The following is a 16,091-nucleotide window of genomic DNA, read 5'->3' as shown; positions in this document are numbered from 1 at the left end:
GTAATTTGAACAGTTCCCATCTAAGCAGTGATACCATGAATCCTTATTATACAAGGTATGCATCAGTGTGTTTGCATTCTCAGTTTCTCTTTCAGGCTTTATTCTATGTCTGTTGGTAGAAGAAGGGTTCTGTATCAAATTAAATGTTCTCTCTCATTTGAGCCTATGTAATAGAAAACCAAGAGCACTCTACCTCGTTTTTTCGGGTTTTTAACCAAAATAATGCTTCATTAATTCTTTTGCAACTTACCTATTGAGCATCCGATATGCCCTGTTTTCAAAGAACCTGTATTCTGGAGAACAGAGGAAGATGATGGTGTCAATGAAAACAATAGTACAACTAAATATCAGAACCATATTTAATGTATCAGATCATGATGAGAAGAAAAGTACAAGAGAGATTACCTACAGGGAGAGGTTGCAGTTTTAAAGGGGTGTTCGTGGGAAGTCTTAACTAAAAGGGTCACCAACTCAGTGACATTTGAAAAGGACTTGAAAGAACTGAGGTAGTAGGCCATATGCTAGTGTTGGAGAACTTTCTGGATAGTGAGAACAGTAGATGTAAAGGCCCTGATATATTCAAGTGCACCTGAATGGGAGATGGGAGTGCACCTGATATATTCAAGGAGCCCTTGAGTGAAGGGCAATGTGGCTAGAAGGGAATAAGCAGTAGGGAGACTAGTAAACTATGGGTCAAAGAGTGAGGGAAAGGCCCTGCTCATGCAGGGCTTTGTAGGCCCTTATAAAGGGCTTTGGTGTTTGCTCTGAATTAAATGGATAGCCATTGTATAGTTTCCAGCAGAGCCATGACGTGATCAAAATTTGGTTTTAAAAGGATCTATTAAGAATATAAAATGTGGAGGTGGGGAGAAAGGCAGAAGCAGGTAATCATTGAGGTGATAGGGACATAAATCTTTATGTTCACTGATACAACATGAACTCTGTGCCCTGTACCTTCAAGGTCAAATGGTATACACGTGACTGCCTCATACACGTAACAGCAGCGTGACTTGCGTATGCTCTCTGTTCTTATTGAGAATCCTGAAGGCTGTTTAACTTCTCAGGTGGAATACTTTTTCAACCTTCTGGTCTCGTCTCTGTTTAAGTGTCTGCAATTAGTATTTTGAACATAATAAATACTCAGAGGGTACATTAATAGGTCATGAATAAATCATAACCTTAGCCCTTTAGAAGCCTATAGTCTTACAGTGAAAACAAGAATGTAAACATAATTATAATATATTCTGCTCATTAAAGGTATGTTGAAACTTCAAGAAAAGTGTCCACCAACAGGTTGGGTATGGAGGTTGCATGATGGACAATCAGGAAAAGATTCACAGCACAGGTGACATGTGAGCCAGGTCTTAATGGATGAGTGGAAATTAACTACCAGAGAGAATGGGATAAGCACATGTGTGGGAATGAGAAACAACATGGTACGTGTAGATCCATGGCTGGAAATAAGGATGCAAAAATGAGTAGATAGCTCAAGGGACCACTTCGCTTTATTTACAAGCCAATGAGGACACCTTAGACAACTGTTTAGACACATTATTCTAGAAACTTGCATATTGGCTTTGAGTATAAGCAGGTGTCAAGAAGACTATTTAAGAGGGTATTTCAGTAGTCAAGTGGAAGAGTGTCAAGAAGACTATTTAAGAGGGTATTTCAGTAGTCAAGTGGAAGATTTTTGACTGGAACTAAACAATGGTAGTAGAAGGGGAGAAAACAGTTTTCATTTTTATGAGATAACATGGAATGCATTTGATTTTTGAGATAAAAGAGAAGCAATCAAAAATGATTCACATGGTTTGGGTATTTGTGTAATCGATGGTGTAGTAACATGATCTACAGGGAGGAATAGAAGGTGTAGGAGAAAAATGTCGAGTTCACTTTTGTCTGTGTTGAACTGGGGTCTCCTGTAAAGCATTTAGGTGGAGCTTTCCTTTGGTAAATACATGTTTGGGAATATAAAATTCAAAAGAAAGACCTGGAATGGCAAGAGATATGTGAGAGACGTCAGCAAAGAGGTAGTAATTAAACTGATGGAGGTAATAAAAGTAAGAATAGTATAGCAGCAATCAATACTTAAATATCACTTACTGTGTGCCAGGAACTGTCCTAACAATTTTAAGTATATTAATACTTTTAATCCTCGCAACAGCCTTACGAAGTAGATACTTTTATTGCCCCCACTTAATAGATAAACCAAAGCACAAAGAGATTGAGTTACTTGCACACTATCACATAGCCTATGAAATCAGTCTGAATTCAAGGCTACACATGCTGGTTTCAGTTATAGGCCCTTGGTCACAATGTCATGGTGCCTCCAACTGCCATAACTTAGCTTGGAGAATGAGTAAATAAGCAGTGTGAACCAAGCCTAGAAGCAAAGGGGAAACCCCATCTAAGGAAAAATCAGAAGACAAATTCTAAAAGATAAGGTGAAAACAGAAAAACAGATAATAATTCTAGTTCTCATTCATTTAAGGCCTACTAGGTGCCCTGTGCGGTTCTAAGTGCTTGGTGTGTAGTAACTTATTTAAAACCTACAATGGTTTTCTGAAGTACTTAGTAGTACTGTGTGTATCACAGAGATGAGGTTAAGCAATGATGCCAAGTATGACACTGGTAAGTATCTTCAGAGTAGTATAGCTTAAGTAAGTAGACACCATGGAATCAGGGGAGTGTGAAATAATTGAGCTCAGGGAAGAGGAACTGGATAAGGATAAAGTCATAAACCCTTTGAGATTTTCAGGAAAAAAGTACCCAGTGTCCCCTGAGAATGTGCTCAGTGGAGTGGTTAAGCTAGGAGCCCTCTAGCAATAGGTTAAGTGATGAATGAGAAACAGCTAGTGTAGGATATTTTACCTACAGGTTTGCGTGAGAAAGAGAGAGGTCAACAGAGGGAGACAAGAGTAGAGAAGACTTGTGGGGTTTTTTGACTTACGAGAAAAGGTGACTTGGTCATGTTTATAGGTTGAAGGGAAGAAGCCATGAGGAGAATGTGCAGCTAATTAATGAAACAAGATAAAGAGCTTATGAGAGATAACCTAATCATAGACAAAAGTTAAGGGATGACTTTCAAGAAGGAAGAGAAAAACCCCTCATCCTCTGAATTTGGGAAAAAAGAAAATAAAGATTTTATGAATGTGGATGAGGAAGATAATTTCATCCACAAAATCCAAGTTTAGCTATTCCAAATTCCTTATCTATAATTACTTAAATTTGGAATACCAGTTCAAATTTTCCTCATCTATATAAGGATACATGAATTATATTTTTGTGATTACAGAGGACAAAACTGTTGTAAACATAACTAGATCACCTAAAGTGATACACCCTAGTTTATGAATTCTCAGTTCCATGTACTTGAATTTATAAGCTTCTAAAATAATTGCAAAAGTTTAATCTCGAGTAACATTCCAAAGGAAAGGAATTCATACTTGTTTGGTTGGACACATGAAGTATTTCTCTGCGCATTTCTCTTTCTCCAAAATGCACAAGGACTACATTTTAAAACTTAAGTAAATGAGGGAAAATTTACATATGTATTTACTGCTTAGATTTAAATGTTTATTAGTTCACTGTATGTACTTCTCAGTTATCACAGTAAAGAAAACCATAGTTTCTTCGAGCTACTCAGAAGATTAGTAAATAACTTTTTACCTTAATTGTAATTATAATTTTACCTAAATTATAATACCCATTTTGAATGTTGTAAGTTTGAAGTATATTTTAACCTGAAAATAGAGTATTTCTTTGAACCTGACAATGATTTAAAGCAGAAGTTGGCAAACTACAGCCTAAAGGCCAGATCTGGCCCTCCACCTCTTTTGTAAATAAATTTTTATTTGAAAACTGCCACATCCATTTGTTTACCTAGCATCTATGGATGTTTCCATCCGATAACCACAAAGTTGAGTAGTCTCATAAGAGAGACCATATGACCTGCAAAGCCCAAAAACCTTTACTGTATGGCTCTTTACAGGAAGTTTGTTGGCCTTTGATTTAAGATACAGTGAAGCTTTATTAAATGAGTATTATTGTGAAAAATGTCTCTGTATTTTGGAGAAAAAAAATTTCATGAATAACCAAGCCCTCACTTTGTGCTGAGCACTATAATTTCATTGGAATGAGTTTTCAATAAAACCAAGCAATATGAATAGTTTCTTGGAATGTGTTCTTTTGGGCTTTATTCTTTAGTCCTTTACTGATAAAACCAATGTGTATCCCAAAGATACTGTAAACAAGGTTGAGTTCCAAGAAGGAGTTGAATTAACATACACAAATCCCCAGTGTAGAAATTGGGGGGCAATCCCAAAACACATAAAATATTCTCCAAAGTGATATAAGGCAGGCAAGTGAGTTGCTGGTCCATAAGAGCAGCATCATACTTTATCCTTTGGCAAGCCTGAAAGTTTCATTTTCCCCTTGATCCTCATTGATCTTTCCATTGTGGATTCTTTATTTAAGGGAAAATATTTTTGTGTGTGCTTGTGTATCTTAGAAATAAAATATCTCACTTTAGAATAGCTAATTGTATGCATTGTACAGACCACTTAAATAATGCACAAATGTGCATGTTTATTATAGAAAATCCAAGAGAGAATGTAATATGACATCAAAACTCCAAGACTTCAGTTTCACCCCACTCTCTGAATTCTTTTTTTTTTTAACTGGATGCCAAAAGTTGTCACTTTCAACTCTGCTCTTAGACCACCTACTACGTAGGATGAATTCATCAAAGTCATTTAAATATTGTTGACAAATCTAAGAAGCATGGTTAACTTATCAATCAGCAGTTCCTTCCAGATAACTCAGAGTTCATTGCATCCATGCGGAATTTGTACAGCTTTAAGTAAAACATAGTTTTATTGATGATACAATGCATTATGGAGACAGCTTCTCTTGTAAAAACAGAAGAAAAAAGGTGTATATAAGTTACATCTCTTAATGTTGCAGATTTATTATGTCATCAAAACTAGGGGAATTATGAAGTAAAATCTCATCCTTATTCTTCCATGTTGTTTGCTAGATGACCCGTATTTTCTTGACTTTCCCAGTGCTTACCCATGAGAGGAAGCCTAAGGGATCGATGACAGCCATCAGTTTATGTATATTGTCTTTGTACACATGTACTGAAAGCGTGAGATTTGTCCACATGAATATTATTTGTTTTTCTTGTTGTCATAAAGTGCATGAACTCTGCCTCATTTGAAACATCTGCTTAGTAGTTCTGATGTTTCTGTTTCAGTCTTTAAAAAAAAACTCCACTCATCTTTTCTAAGCTAACAGTTCTTTACAGTAGATACTCATAATTTACATGTTCAGCCTTGACAAGCATATGTTTATAATGCCATTTGCCCCATATTTTAGTTCTGGAATAATTAGCAGTATATCCCATTAATTTCATTTTTTTTCCTTCACACTTCCTATAAGTGGAAAATACAGAGCAGCGTTTTGGCCGTAAGGATAGAAGTGGATCTTGTGGTTTAGATAGAACTATTTTGGGTTAATTTTCCAAGAGAATACTGAACATCTTTGAAAATTAAACATACATTCCCAGATCTGTGGACTCAGATACAGACCTGTGTTTTATCCCACTGAGATCACTCTGACGTTGGGCATCTGATTAAACAAAGTAACATGGTAACTCCGCACGCCCAGTGTCAGGCAATATCAAAAATACGGATTCCCTTCACTCTTTAATTCCCCTTATTCCAGGATAAATTATAGTTCCTGCAGTCTTGTAGATAATAAAAAAATGTACTTCGGCCTGAAGATGTATCCACATAGAACTGTATATCCATACCACATCGTGTTAGTCCTATAGAGTAGCTCATATTGAACTGTACTTGGGCATCTTGTCTTGACCTTGAGATGTGACCTTAAGAAAATGTATTTAGTGTAGTGCTATTGTTTGGATGCCTATATCTCGTTTTATGAAAACACAGAAGAGATTTTTTTTTCCTCAGGCTTCAGTGCCAGGGAAAGATGTACTTGTCATAAGGAGTAACTTTATTTTTTAATAATAATTTTTTTTTTAGTAGAGTCGACACACCATGTGACATTATTTTCAGGCGTACAACATCAGTGATTCATTTGGGCCTGAGAATTTAGCATACTTTCCTCTTTCCTTCAGTCACTAGGTAATTTAGTGTTGACTTTGTACTCCAAATATAGTAGTTGTTCGTGCCTTATGGTATGCACTTTTGTGTTCAGACATTATCTTTCTTTCATCCCCTCCTCTTATTTTCCCTTCATCCTGATTATCCTGGTATTCTTCCCTATGGAAATTTTTAATAAAACATTACCCTTATACTGCTGTTTGTGTATTTGGCAGCATTATTTCTAAAATCATATGATTATGGTATACTATGGTATACCATAATCATATGATTATGGAACAGATCTTACAGACTTAAGTTTATTGGTTGCCAAACCGAGTAATCATTATAATAAGCATATTACTTAGTTCACGGCACATTGTCATAATGGGTTCACACAAATCTCCTTTCTTGTTTGACTTCATTTTTCCTGGACCACTTTCTACACTTTCATCTTTACTTCCCCATATGCATGCACTGTAATGATTGGAGTAAGTCCAATACTACATCATTCGTACTTTATTGAACAAGTATATAACATTTTGAGTATGCATGAGCTGTAAAAATAAATCTGTTGGGTTCTAGATCATATTCTGCTTCTCTTTATAACTCAACACTGTGTTTTTATGGTTTATCACTGTGGCTGTGTGTGTCTCTATTTCATTGTTCCTTACTGCAGTTTAGCCTCCCATAGCATGCATTCATTGCTCTGGATTGATCCATCCCCCTCAAGAGTGGACCAAAAGTATCATTAATTCCCACTACCACATCTTTAATGATCATCTCTTCAAGTAGCCTCTTACTGATCTGAGTGCAAATCTCTGCATTCTTATCTTGTGACATCCTTCATTTCTACAGTTTTGTCAGCTCGCTTTCCAGAATATGGGCATCATCTGTGCTCTCGAAGTGACTTAGGTGGGTTCCCATTTTCCCATACCCTCACCAGTTTTGGGTATTTTCTAATTTTTGCCTGTCTTACTGGTAGAAGGTGGCGTCTTGTTTACATTTGTATTTCTAAAATTGCTAGTAAGATTGAACATTAACTTGTATACTTATTAGACATTTGAGTTTCTCCTTCTCTGATTTGCCTATTGATACGGTTTTTTTCCCCTATTTTTCTCTTTTATTTTTCTCTTTTTCTTGACTTTCAAGAGTTCTTTGCATCTTCTGTATATTAGTTTATTCTTGAATGTGAATGTTCCAAATTTCCTCTTTGATATAGTTGATGTTTCTTAATATTTTTTCACAGTACGGTTTTGGGTTCTTATTTATGATAACTTTCTTCTCATATTAGAAAAAGGTTTTCCACATTTGGATCTTTAATTAATCTGAAGTATATATGCAACTTTAATTCTTCTCTATATAGTGTGATGGGTTTCCCTAAATGAGCTATTAAGTAATTCACCTTGTTCCAGTTGGGCAATCATCTCGATCATAAAGCAGGTTCACATTAAAAAGTGCTTTTATAAAAAAAAGATGTTTATTTTTATGCTGTTATGTGTGATATATTTTCTGTAAGTCACCTGATTTTTTTTTGTATTGAAGGTAGGCCAGATTAACAAACAAATATATAAATTCTAGGTCTTTATTTCTTGACTAAAATTAATGTCAGTGTTAAATGTATTCTGGAAGAAATGAGTTCAAGGCCTACGTCTTTCCTTTTCCTATGAAAAGCGTGGACCCATATGGTTGATACACATGGAAATCACTGCTTCTTCCTGACCAGCTTCCAGATGTGCTGGGTTCTTTGTTCAATTACTTTTTTTTTTTTTTACTTGACATTACAAAACATACTGAATCAATCTCTATAACTCAGAATATTAAAACCATTTTCAGTAAGAAATGCTGTATTTTTGTAGATTGCCTATAAGAATATTTGATAAAGTGATGTATTATGTATCATCTTCTTGACCAAGGAAATTGGGTCTGCAGACGCAGAGATAGCACAGCTGATGAAAACAATTGTGTAATCAAGATTTGCTGTTGAAGGTGCCCATGTGGACTAAAGTGGAAAGATTAAATCATGGAAGGACTTCAAATACAAATTTCTAAGTCACTTTATTTTTAGGCATTCATAGGCTGCGGAAGATACATTTAACTGCTGTTTTAACGTACATGGTACATTAGAGTGATTTAACGTACATAGTGTATGACCATCCAGATTTCGGAGTTAAAACATCTTTTATTACTAAAATTTCTAACTCACTGTAACCGGGGAGGGAAACCTACATTTTGAGACCAGCACTATCTCTAACATGCAAATAATTGATGGAGGACTGTTCCCATTGAAATTATCACACCTCCGAATCTTTGAACTCGGCTGGACTTTATATAAACACAATGCAGTGTTTCTCAAAGTGGGTTTCTGATTTTGAAGGAAATACCTGCTTGGGAAAAAAAAGAAGCACTCCTAACCCAGTGGCCAAGGATCTGTCTTTATTTTCATTTTGCTTTTTGTTTTATTTTAAAACACTTTCATAAACTGGTTGGTATATGCCAGAAACTATGCTAGATGACTTTCATCTTTTTATATTTGCCCTCTCACGGGAAGGATAGTAGGGAAAAAACAAAGGACCATATTCAGTGAGGCTGCTTGAATGCAGACTCCTTCCAGGTGAAGACAGTGTCCTAGAAGTGCTTTTCCTATGTATCTGTGAAGCACAGCCCTTTGAGTAGTTACTGACTGCTCCTGAAATCATGCTTACTTCCTCCCTGTCCAAAGCATTACTGGATTGACATAGAAGTGAATCACTTCTGGACATACCTTTATTAGGATACCCCTTTGCCTTGCATCCTTGTACATGCTGGTCTCATTTTCACTATGTTCTGAGCACTACTCTACTCGTTATGGAATACTCAGTATAGTTAAAAGATAGGCCTTTGCTCTTACGAAACTTACGGTTAAAGAGATGAAACTTGCATGGCAAAATTACTTGACGAGGAACGTAAATACCAGCTTGGGTGCTACGAATGTGAATGCCATTGAGTTATAAAAAGAAAGAAGAGATCTTTAGGGCTGAAAAGAAAGTATTCATTAAGAAGTGAAAGTGTAAGCTTGGCAAGAAATTTTTAAAAAATGGATTGGTGGACCACAGGAAGGATTTCACTAACGGAAAGGAAGAATAAGACCAGAATAAGCCATGCAATTGAGAAAGAAAATGGCAATACAAGGGACCCAGAACAGGAGGAGTTATGAAAAGGAAGGCTTGACTGGTATTTGCACAGGTTGTCCCCACCATCTGCCCTTGAAACTCAGACATTGTCTGGGGCTGCCAGCATGACTTGTATTAAAATGTTTATTAAATATTGGGACACCTGGGTGGCTCAGTTGTTAAGCGTCTGCCTTCGGCTCAGGTCATGATCCCAGGGTCCTGGGATCGAGTCCCACATCGGGCTCCCTGCTCAGCGGGGAGTCTGCTTCTCCATCTCCCTCTGCTGCTCCCCCTGCTTGTGCTCACTCTCTCTCTCTCTCTCTGACAAATAAATAAATAAAAATCTTTAAAAAAATAAAAATTAAAAAAATGTTTATTAAATATTCACAAGAATGAAACAAGGAATGCATTCTTTTTGCCTGTAACTTTTATTCAAATATGGAAACAAAGTAAATTTACAAATAGGATACAAACAAGTGTATGCATCATTTAAATCTTTATTTAATGCGATGATTTTTTTCACTGAAACAGGCATCTCCATGAACAGAACATAGGACACAGGCTACCACATATGTGTGTCTAAAACATCTGCCGGCAGCACTTGGTGCCGTGTGCTGACTCAGTCCCCCGAACACTTTACACAAGTGACTTCAAAACTTTTTATGTACATTACTGCGTAGGGATGTTGTTTGGTTTTCATTTGGCTGGAACGTATCATTAACATATTACATTCATCTTTGTTCATAGCAGCTGGAAACCGTTAAAGCTTTGAAAATAGTTCAGAGTCTATGATAAACACCAATACTAATGATGAAGTTGATCTTCCCCATGAGCCCAAATATAGTTTACTAACTTACATGATTATCATGAAAATTAAATACAGTAATCTAAGAACTCTTTACAGAATACTCATTGATCTCCATCCAGAAATGTACCTATTCCACCAGCCCTCTGAGAAGCACTACAGTAAGCACTCTGGGGATATGGATTTAGAAAGGCAGGATCTGGTTAACTGAACAATTCTTACCTGCTTGGGCAAGCAATAGAATCTGGGTAAGGAGCATGACAAAAGGAACGAAATTAGAAGCAGAGTAAAATAGTACCTGTTTGTTGAAAGAAAGGGGGAAAGGTTATCAGTCAAAAGAAAATTATTTGAAGGACTTGTAATTTTTTGCAGGTAATGTTGCACACTCAGTTGACAAAGGTTAACAGGTGACATGATATGGTAATAAGGGAAGGAGGACACTCTTACAGGGGTGTGAGAAAGACCCGTTTTAATTCAGTCTTTTCCAATATGGAACCAGCAGTAGGGAAGTCCCTCCAGACAGGTACAACACCTTGGGTCATGAAACAGAATCAAGCTGGGCCTAATGGCAGATAGAGAAAGAAGGAAGATTCGGGAGGAGTCTACCATGAGGCAAGGTTGAAGAATCAGTCACAAAGTATGAGAATCTAACGCTGTGGAAAAATAGTGAAATGGAATGACTGTTTCCCACCATCACCACAGAAGAAATGTTGATGGGAATGTGTGATGTAGTAGATATGAGGGCGTAATCATGAGAAAGAAGTAGAACAACACATGAGGATAGAGGGACTAGAAGAAGAAGAATGTAATTGTCAGGAATAAGGAATTAGTAAAGCGAGGAGTGCAGTTTGCAAGGAGAGACGCTGGGTTGTAAATAATGAAGGCTCATGTAAGTTTCGGTCAGTGTTCTGTAATTAACAGGAAACTCAAAACAATGGATGATCTCTGTGTAAGACACACTGTCTTAGGGAAGCTCACTGAAATGAGGAAATAGACGAGTTACCAAATGAATGCAAATAAAACATGAGATCAAGGAAGGATGGAGGATTGTGCCCTAGAGGGAAGGAGAAATCTACAGAAGAGACCAAGAAGGAACCAAGGAGAGAACCAGGACAGTAAAATGGCGTGTACCAGACAGGGAAAGAAAAAAAAAATGTTTAAGAAGGTGGGTCCCTCTATGTCACATGGAGCCACAAGTTTAAAAACAATGGAGGCTGAGCCTCAGAGTCAGAATCATCCAAGGCATGTGATAAGTTTATGGAGAAAGTAGTGGTGAGCATGAACCAAGTCACTTGAGTTGCCGCCTGGGGCAGGTGTCCACGATACCTCGTCAGCAAAACCTGTCAACAGATAAGCGGTGGTTTGATGTAGCAACGGTGGTTTTGGTGGACGGCTCTTCCCGCTTTCTCACGAGAGAACTTCCTGAGTTCATGGCGCTAGCATTCTGCCTACTTGGACGTGGTCCTGCCAAGTCAAGGGAAGCCCCTGGCCAGGACTTACGGAGCCCCTTCATCCAGCTCTGTCACTCTGGAGCGGCTGAGTAATTACTTTACCTTATATGGCTGGGAAAAAAAAACCCTCTGAGAGCCTCAGAATTTATCTTAACGTGCCTACCTGAGACGCAGTCTCTGACCACCCTGCTGATGCTGTTTTGCCACATGATTCACAAATTATCCCATCCTATACACTCGTGTGGAGTGCACACTGTGACTTCAGACACGCTGGATCTGATGCAGGCTCAGGAGAGCTGAACGCAGCAGGCCTGGCCAGGACCTGCCCCTGGGACCAAAACATGCTTGTCTCGATGGCCTTTACTGCCAGAGTGGTTGTGGTTGTTAGTCTGCCCCTTGTATGTTGGCAAAGGTGAATATTGCTTTCGTTTTGCCTTCTCAAGGGTCAAGTTAGCCAGGATAGCGGGAATCAGCTTCATAGCACCCTGGTATGGTGCTGGGCCCCCGAAAACACCTCCCGGTTTGTTTTGAGGTGGGGGACTGTATATGGGAAAGGGAGAGGAGGTGAGTACTGGTGCGCTGTACAAAGTGTCCTCACTTAGGTTATTTTGTTTAAATTTCAAAACAGTCGTTCAAGTGACGGTAGGCTTAGCTCCATTTTTACGAAGAAAACTAAGGCAGAGAATATACGTAAATGCCCTAGATCTCACAATTAGTAGACAGTGGTGCCCGTGTTTGAATCTAGCTTTGTCCATGTCGAATCATAGACTCACTGTTTCTCATATGAGCTGTATTTTTCAACAGCCTTATTGTGCTCTTCTTACCTTCAATTGTATTTATTTATAGAAGTCGTGTGCATAATTTATTATGTCACAAACGTAAAAAGATACTTGAGCACTGAAGTTATGTGCAATCCTAATATTTACTGGACGTGAGATTCTTCAGAGCAGATTATGGATTTTTCTGGCTTATTTTTAATTCTCTGTTAAGTAGAAAGCCTTGTAGAAATATAAGGAATGCTCACTTCATCAATGAATGGGTGAATTTTTGTTTCTTTGTTCATAGGGAAAGAGAGTGAAGGTATCCCAGATCTCTTAACAGACGTCCTTATAGAGACACTGGTCTTTGTGATCTGGAAGGAGTAAGAACCCCTGAACGAATAGTGTGAGAAATGGCATTTGTGCTTTCTGCTAAGAAAAAGTTAAATAAGCTTGACAGATCTTCACTTCACTCTAATTTTGAGTGCTATACTGAACTAGATGGTTTTTTCTAATGATTAATTGAAATCATGAGGGAGAAACCTCTCTCATTCTGCTCTTAACAATATTGATGTGAACTGACCCTAAAATCATCAATATGAAGTGATCTCAAATGCAAGTAAGTTCAACATACACACACCTGATTTAATTCATCCTTCTCGCTTGGTTGCTCTCAGATGCAGCTATGACTCCCCGGATTTCATCATGGGATAACAAAAATTTAAAGAGACTCAAGACAGACAGTGAAAGGGTTTCTAGGTTGGTGTTCTCTCCTGAATAATGCTCCAGTGCCATTAATTTTCTTGTTCTTGCAGGTGAAGACAGATGACAGAGTGGTTAAGATGGACCTCGGTTTACTCTTCCTCAGGGTACGCAAAATGGATGCTGGGACCTATTTTTGCCAGACAGTAGAGCACGGTTTTGTCCATACCGTCCGTAAAATTACCCTGGAGGTAGTGGAAGAGGAGAGAGTGGAGGAAATGTTTCACAAGGACTATGAAGAGGACGGGCCTCACAAGATGCCCTGTCCTGTCCAGACTAGCATCCCACACGGGGCAAAATCCTGGTACAAGGAATTCTTGCAGCTGATTGGTTATAGCAACTTCCAGAGAGTGGAAGAATACTGTGAAAAGGTCTGGTGCACAGATAAGAAGAGGAAAAAGCTTAAAATGTCGCCTTCCAAGTGGAAATATGCCAACCCACAGGAAAAGAAGCTGCGTCCGAAAGGTGAGCGCTACCGCCTGCCCAGACATGCACTGGACTCCTGATGGGGGGAACCATCTCCTGGCTTCTGCAGAGTTCCTGTTTGGAACCGAAAACAAATAGACAACGACAACAACAACGAGGAGAAGCCATTTGACTTCTTTATATTGCTTAAAAGAGTTCTGTAACACAGAAATGACCGTGAAGGTATTATGATAAATTATTCTACATACTCACTTGACTGGTTAAAAATCTCGTAAAATCAACTCATTTTTCTAAACAAGTATATTCCTCAGTGGCTTCCCACTCTATTTACCAAAAAGTGACCATAGCTGTAGTTTTGAGTGCTTGGCTGCTTTTCCTTGGCAATTATTATTTTACCCCTGGGAAACTTAGGATTCTTGGAGTATTGATGAAAACGCAGAGATTCTAATAAGCATGGAAAAAATTAAATATATATTTTAATCTTTCCGAATTCTACCTTTCCACCACGATGTAAAATATACAGAATATCAAATACTTCAATGTTCTCATATGAACTGTCTGTACTTTTTAGGAATTCTCGTGTTAGTATCGTGTTTTATGAAGCAGGTGTGTTGTAGTTATTGTAAACCATGAAAGAAAAACTGTGGTCACCTTGAGGCTCGTGCCCTTCATAAAACATTCATTCAACCCCATTCACTATAGTTATGTTTCATGATGAAAACACGTCCTTTCAATTTCACTCCACTGAATAAAGAATGAAGTTAAGGTAACTTATTAAAAATAAAAAAAAAAAAAAGCTCCAAAAAAGATGTAGTTAGAAGTCTAACTGAAAAAGTTTTTGCTGCCCTCTTGCGGTAGAAAAAGTATATTCTTTTTTTTCTCTTTTTACAGATTGTCTAGTAAAGATTTGAACAGTTTCTGTTAATACATCTTGTCCATTTAGGGGAAAAAAAACCTTAAATAAAAATGTCTTAATGCTTATGTCAGGCTTTAAGATGGAGATAATGTGTTTATGAATAATTTATTACCTCACAAGCCAAAAATGAAGATATTACAGCACCGAAGCTCTATTGAAACTTAAATTTTATGCCTTCTAAATACTCTTCCCTGAAATATAAAAGATAATCCAGAAACATATGTTTATTATTTTAAAAAAGTTAAAGCAGTTTGCTCTCAGATGTCAGATTTTCCTATTTTATGTTAAATAAGAAATATATTCATGAGTTCATTTAACTACCATGTCTAGAGCACTTTTCCCTTTCTAAACAGTATCAAAGTTTTTATTTTTGAGAACGCTTATTTCTTGAAGTCTTTCCTTCTCCTTTTTATTTAGCGATTACCTTTCTAAAATATGAAGTTTTGTTGATACTTTTCATTTAAATAAAAATTAAAAGCAAGTGAATTACACATGAAAACAATTATGAATAGTTATTTAAATGTTAACTTTAAATGTTTCAGTTTTCAAAATTGGCTTATAGGGTATATAATTAAGAACGTTCAGGTGTTGATAACTTACAATGGCTTGCAATTTCATTTGAAAATTAAGAAATACATAAATGTTTTTAAAAAGTTTAAAAGTTCATTGTTAAGCCACCAAGCTCCAAAAGGTCTAAAGGGTAGAAATATTTTGAAAACTAACATTCTCTGTAAAACCCAGTTGCTGTTTGCCCATGAATCCACTGGAGGTCATTGCTGCCCACCAATATTAACTGAAAACAGCATATATATCATATCAGTAAAATCCTGCCCAGTGTGGAGAAATAGAACCATAGCCACGGATCACAGGGTCTTTAGCAAAGCTTATGTCTGAAACACTCAAAGTGAACAGATAAGTCAGTAAAGCACAATTTGTTGAAAATATTCTGCCATTAAACAAGAAAAGGGAAAGAGATTTTTCTCTTGTATTCAGATTTTTTTTTTAAGTAAGGCAGATAGCACATATGTTGTTGCCATTTTAATCCTAATAACGTACACAAGCAATTGATAACAATGATTATAGTGATGTCAATTGTGAACTCAAATATTGTCTAACTGAAGAGATAAGACTGAGGAGAATAACTTTTCTATGATATAAGCCTTAAGAATTAAATATACCTTGAAGCTGTTCAAGTAAAATGAGATGACTAGTAAGAGGGCGAGATTTTTCAAATGCTAATTTGAGAGAAGCCTGATAAAAGTCCACAATTCAGAGAGAGCACTAGATTTTCAAATATATATATATATATATATGAACACGTTTTCCCATGCAGGTGCAATGCTCATGCGCACACACATCACGACGTTCTTTAAGATAAACTGCATTGTCCTCTCAAAAGACAAACCAACAAAAAACCCATGTTGCTCTGTCCTTGAGAATCTGAAACATACTATAAAACGTATTCCCCGTCTTTTGTTCTGTCAGAATTCAAATTCAGGATCTCCTTTGAGAAATGTCCAGGCTTAGAAAATCACAAATGGATTGACCAGATTTATCCTCTTTTTCTCGAACTCAGGAAGGACACAAGCTTAGCTACCTTCAAGACAGGGAGGAATTAAGAGTCTGCCCTGACCCACCACATTTTCCCCAGTCATAGATAGACTTGGGGAAGAGAAATCGTGCCCTCTAGGAACAAACATTAAGCTGAGAA

The 16,091-nt window shown here is 37.2% G+C and overlaps 1 protein-coding gene across 1 annotated transcript in view; it reads left to right on the top strand.

Annotated features, from left to right (window-relative positions):
* Positions 1–15,766, top strand: part of SEMA3E (semaphorin 3E) — a 244,295-nt gene extending 228,529 nt beyond the window's left edge. Inside the window, exon 17 of the mRNA XM_035020473.1 lies at positions 13,092–15,766. Coding sequence (XP_034876364.1) covers positions 13,092–13,544 — 453 coding nt within the window. The 3' untranslated portion in view covers positions 13,545–15,766. The remainder of the gene's footprint in view (positions 1–13,091) is intronic.
* The last annotated feature ends 325 nt before the right edge of the window (positions 15,767–16,091 follow it).

The sequence above is a fragment of the Mirounga leonina genome, unplaced genomic scaffold (assembly GCF_011800145.1).
Source record: "Mirounga leonina isolate KUSES-001 unplaced genomic scaffold, KU_Mleo_1.0 Mir_174, whole genome shotgun sequence".
Classification (NCBI taxonomy): Eukaryota; Metazoa; Chordata; class Mammalia; order Carnivora; family Phocidae; genus Mirounga; species Mirounga leonina.
Note: the sequence above shows the minus strand (reverse complement) of the source record. Positions and strands in the feature narration are given on the sequence as shown.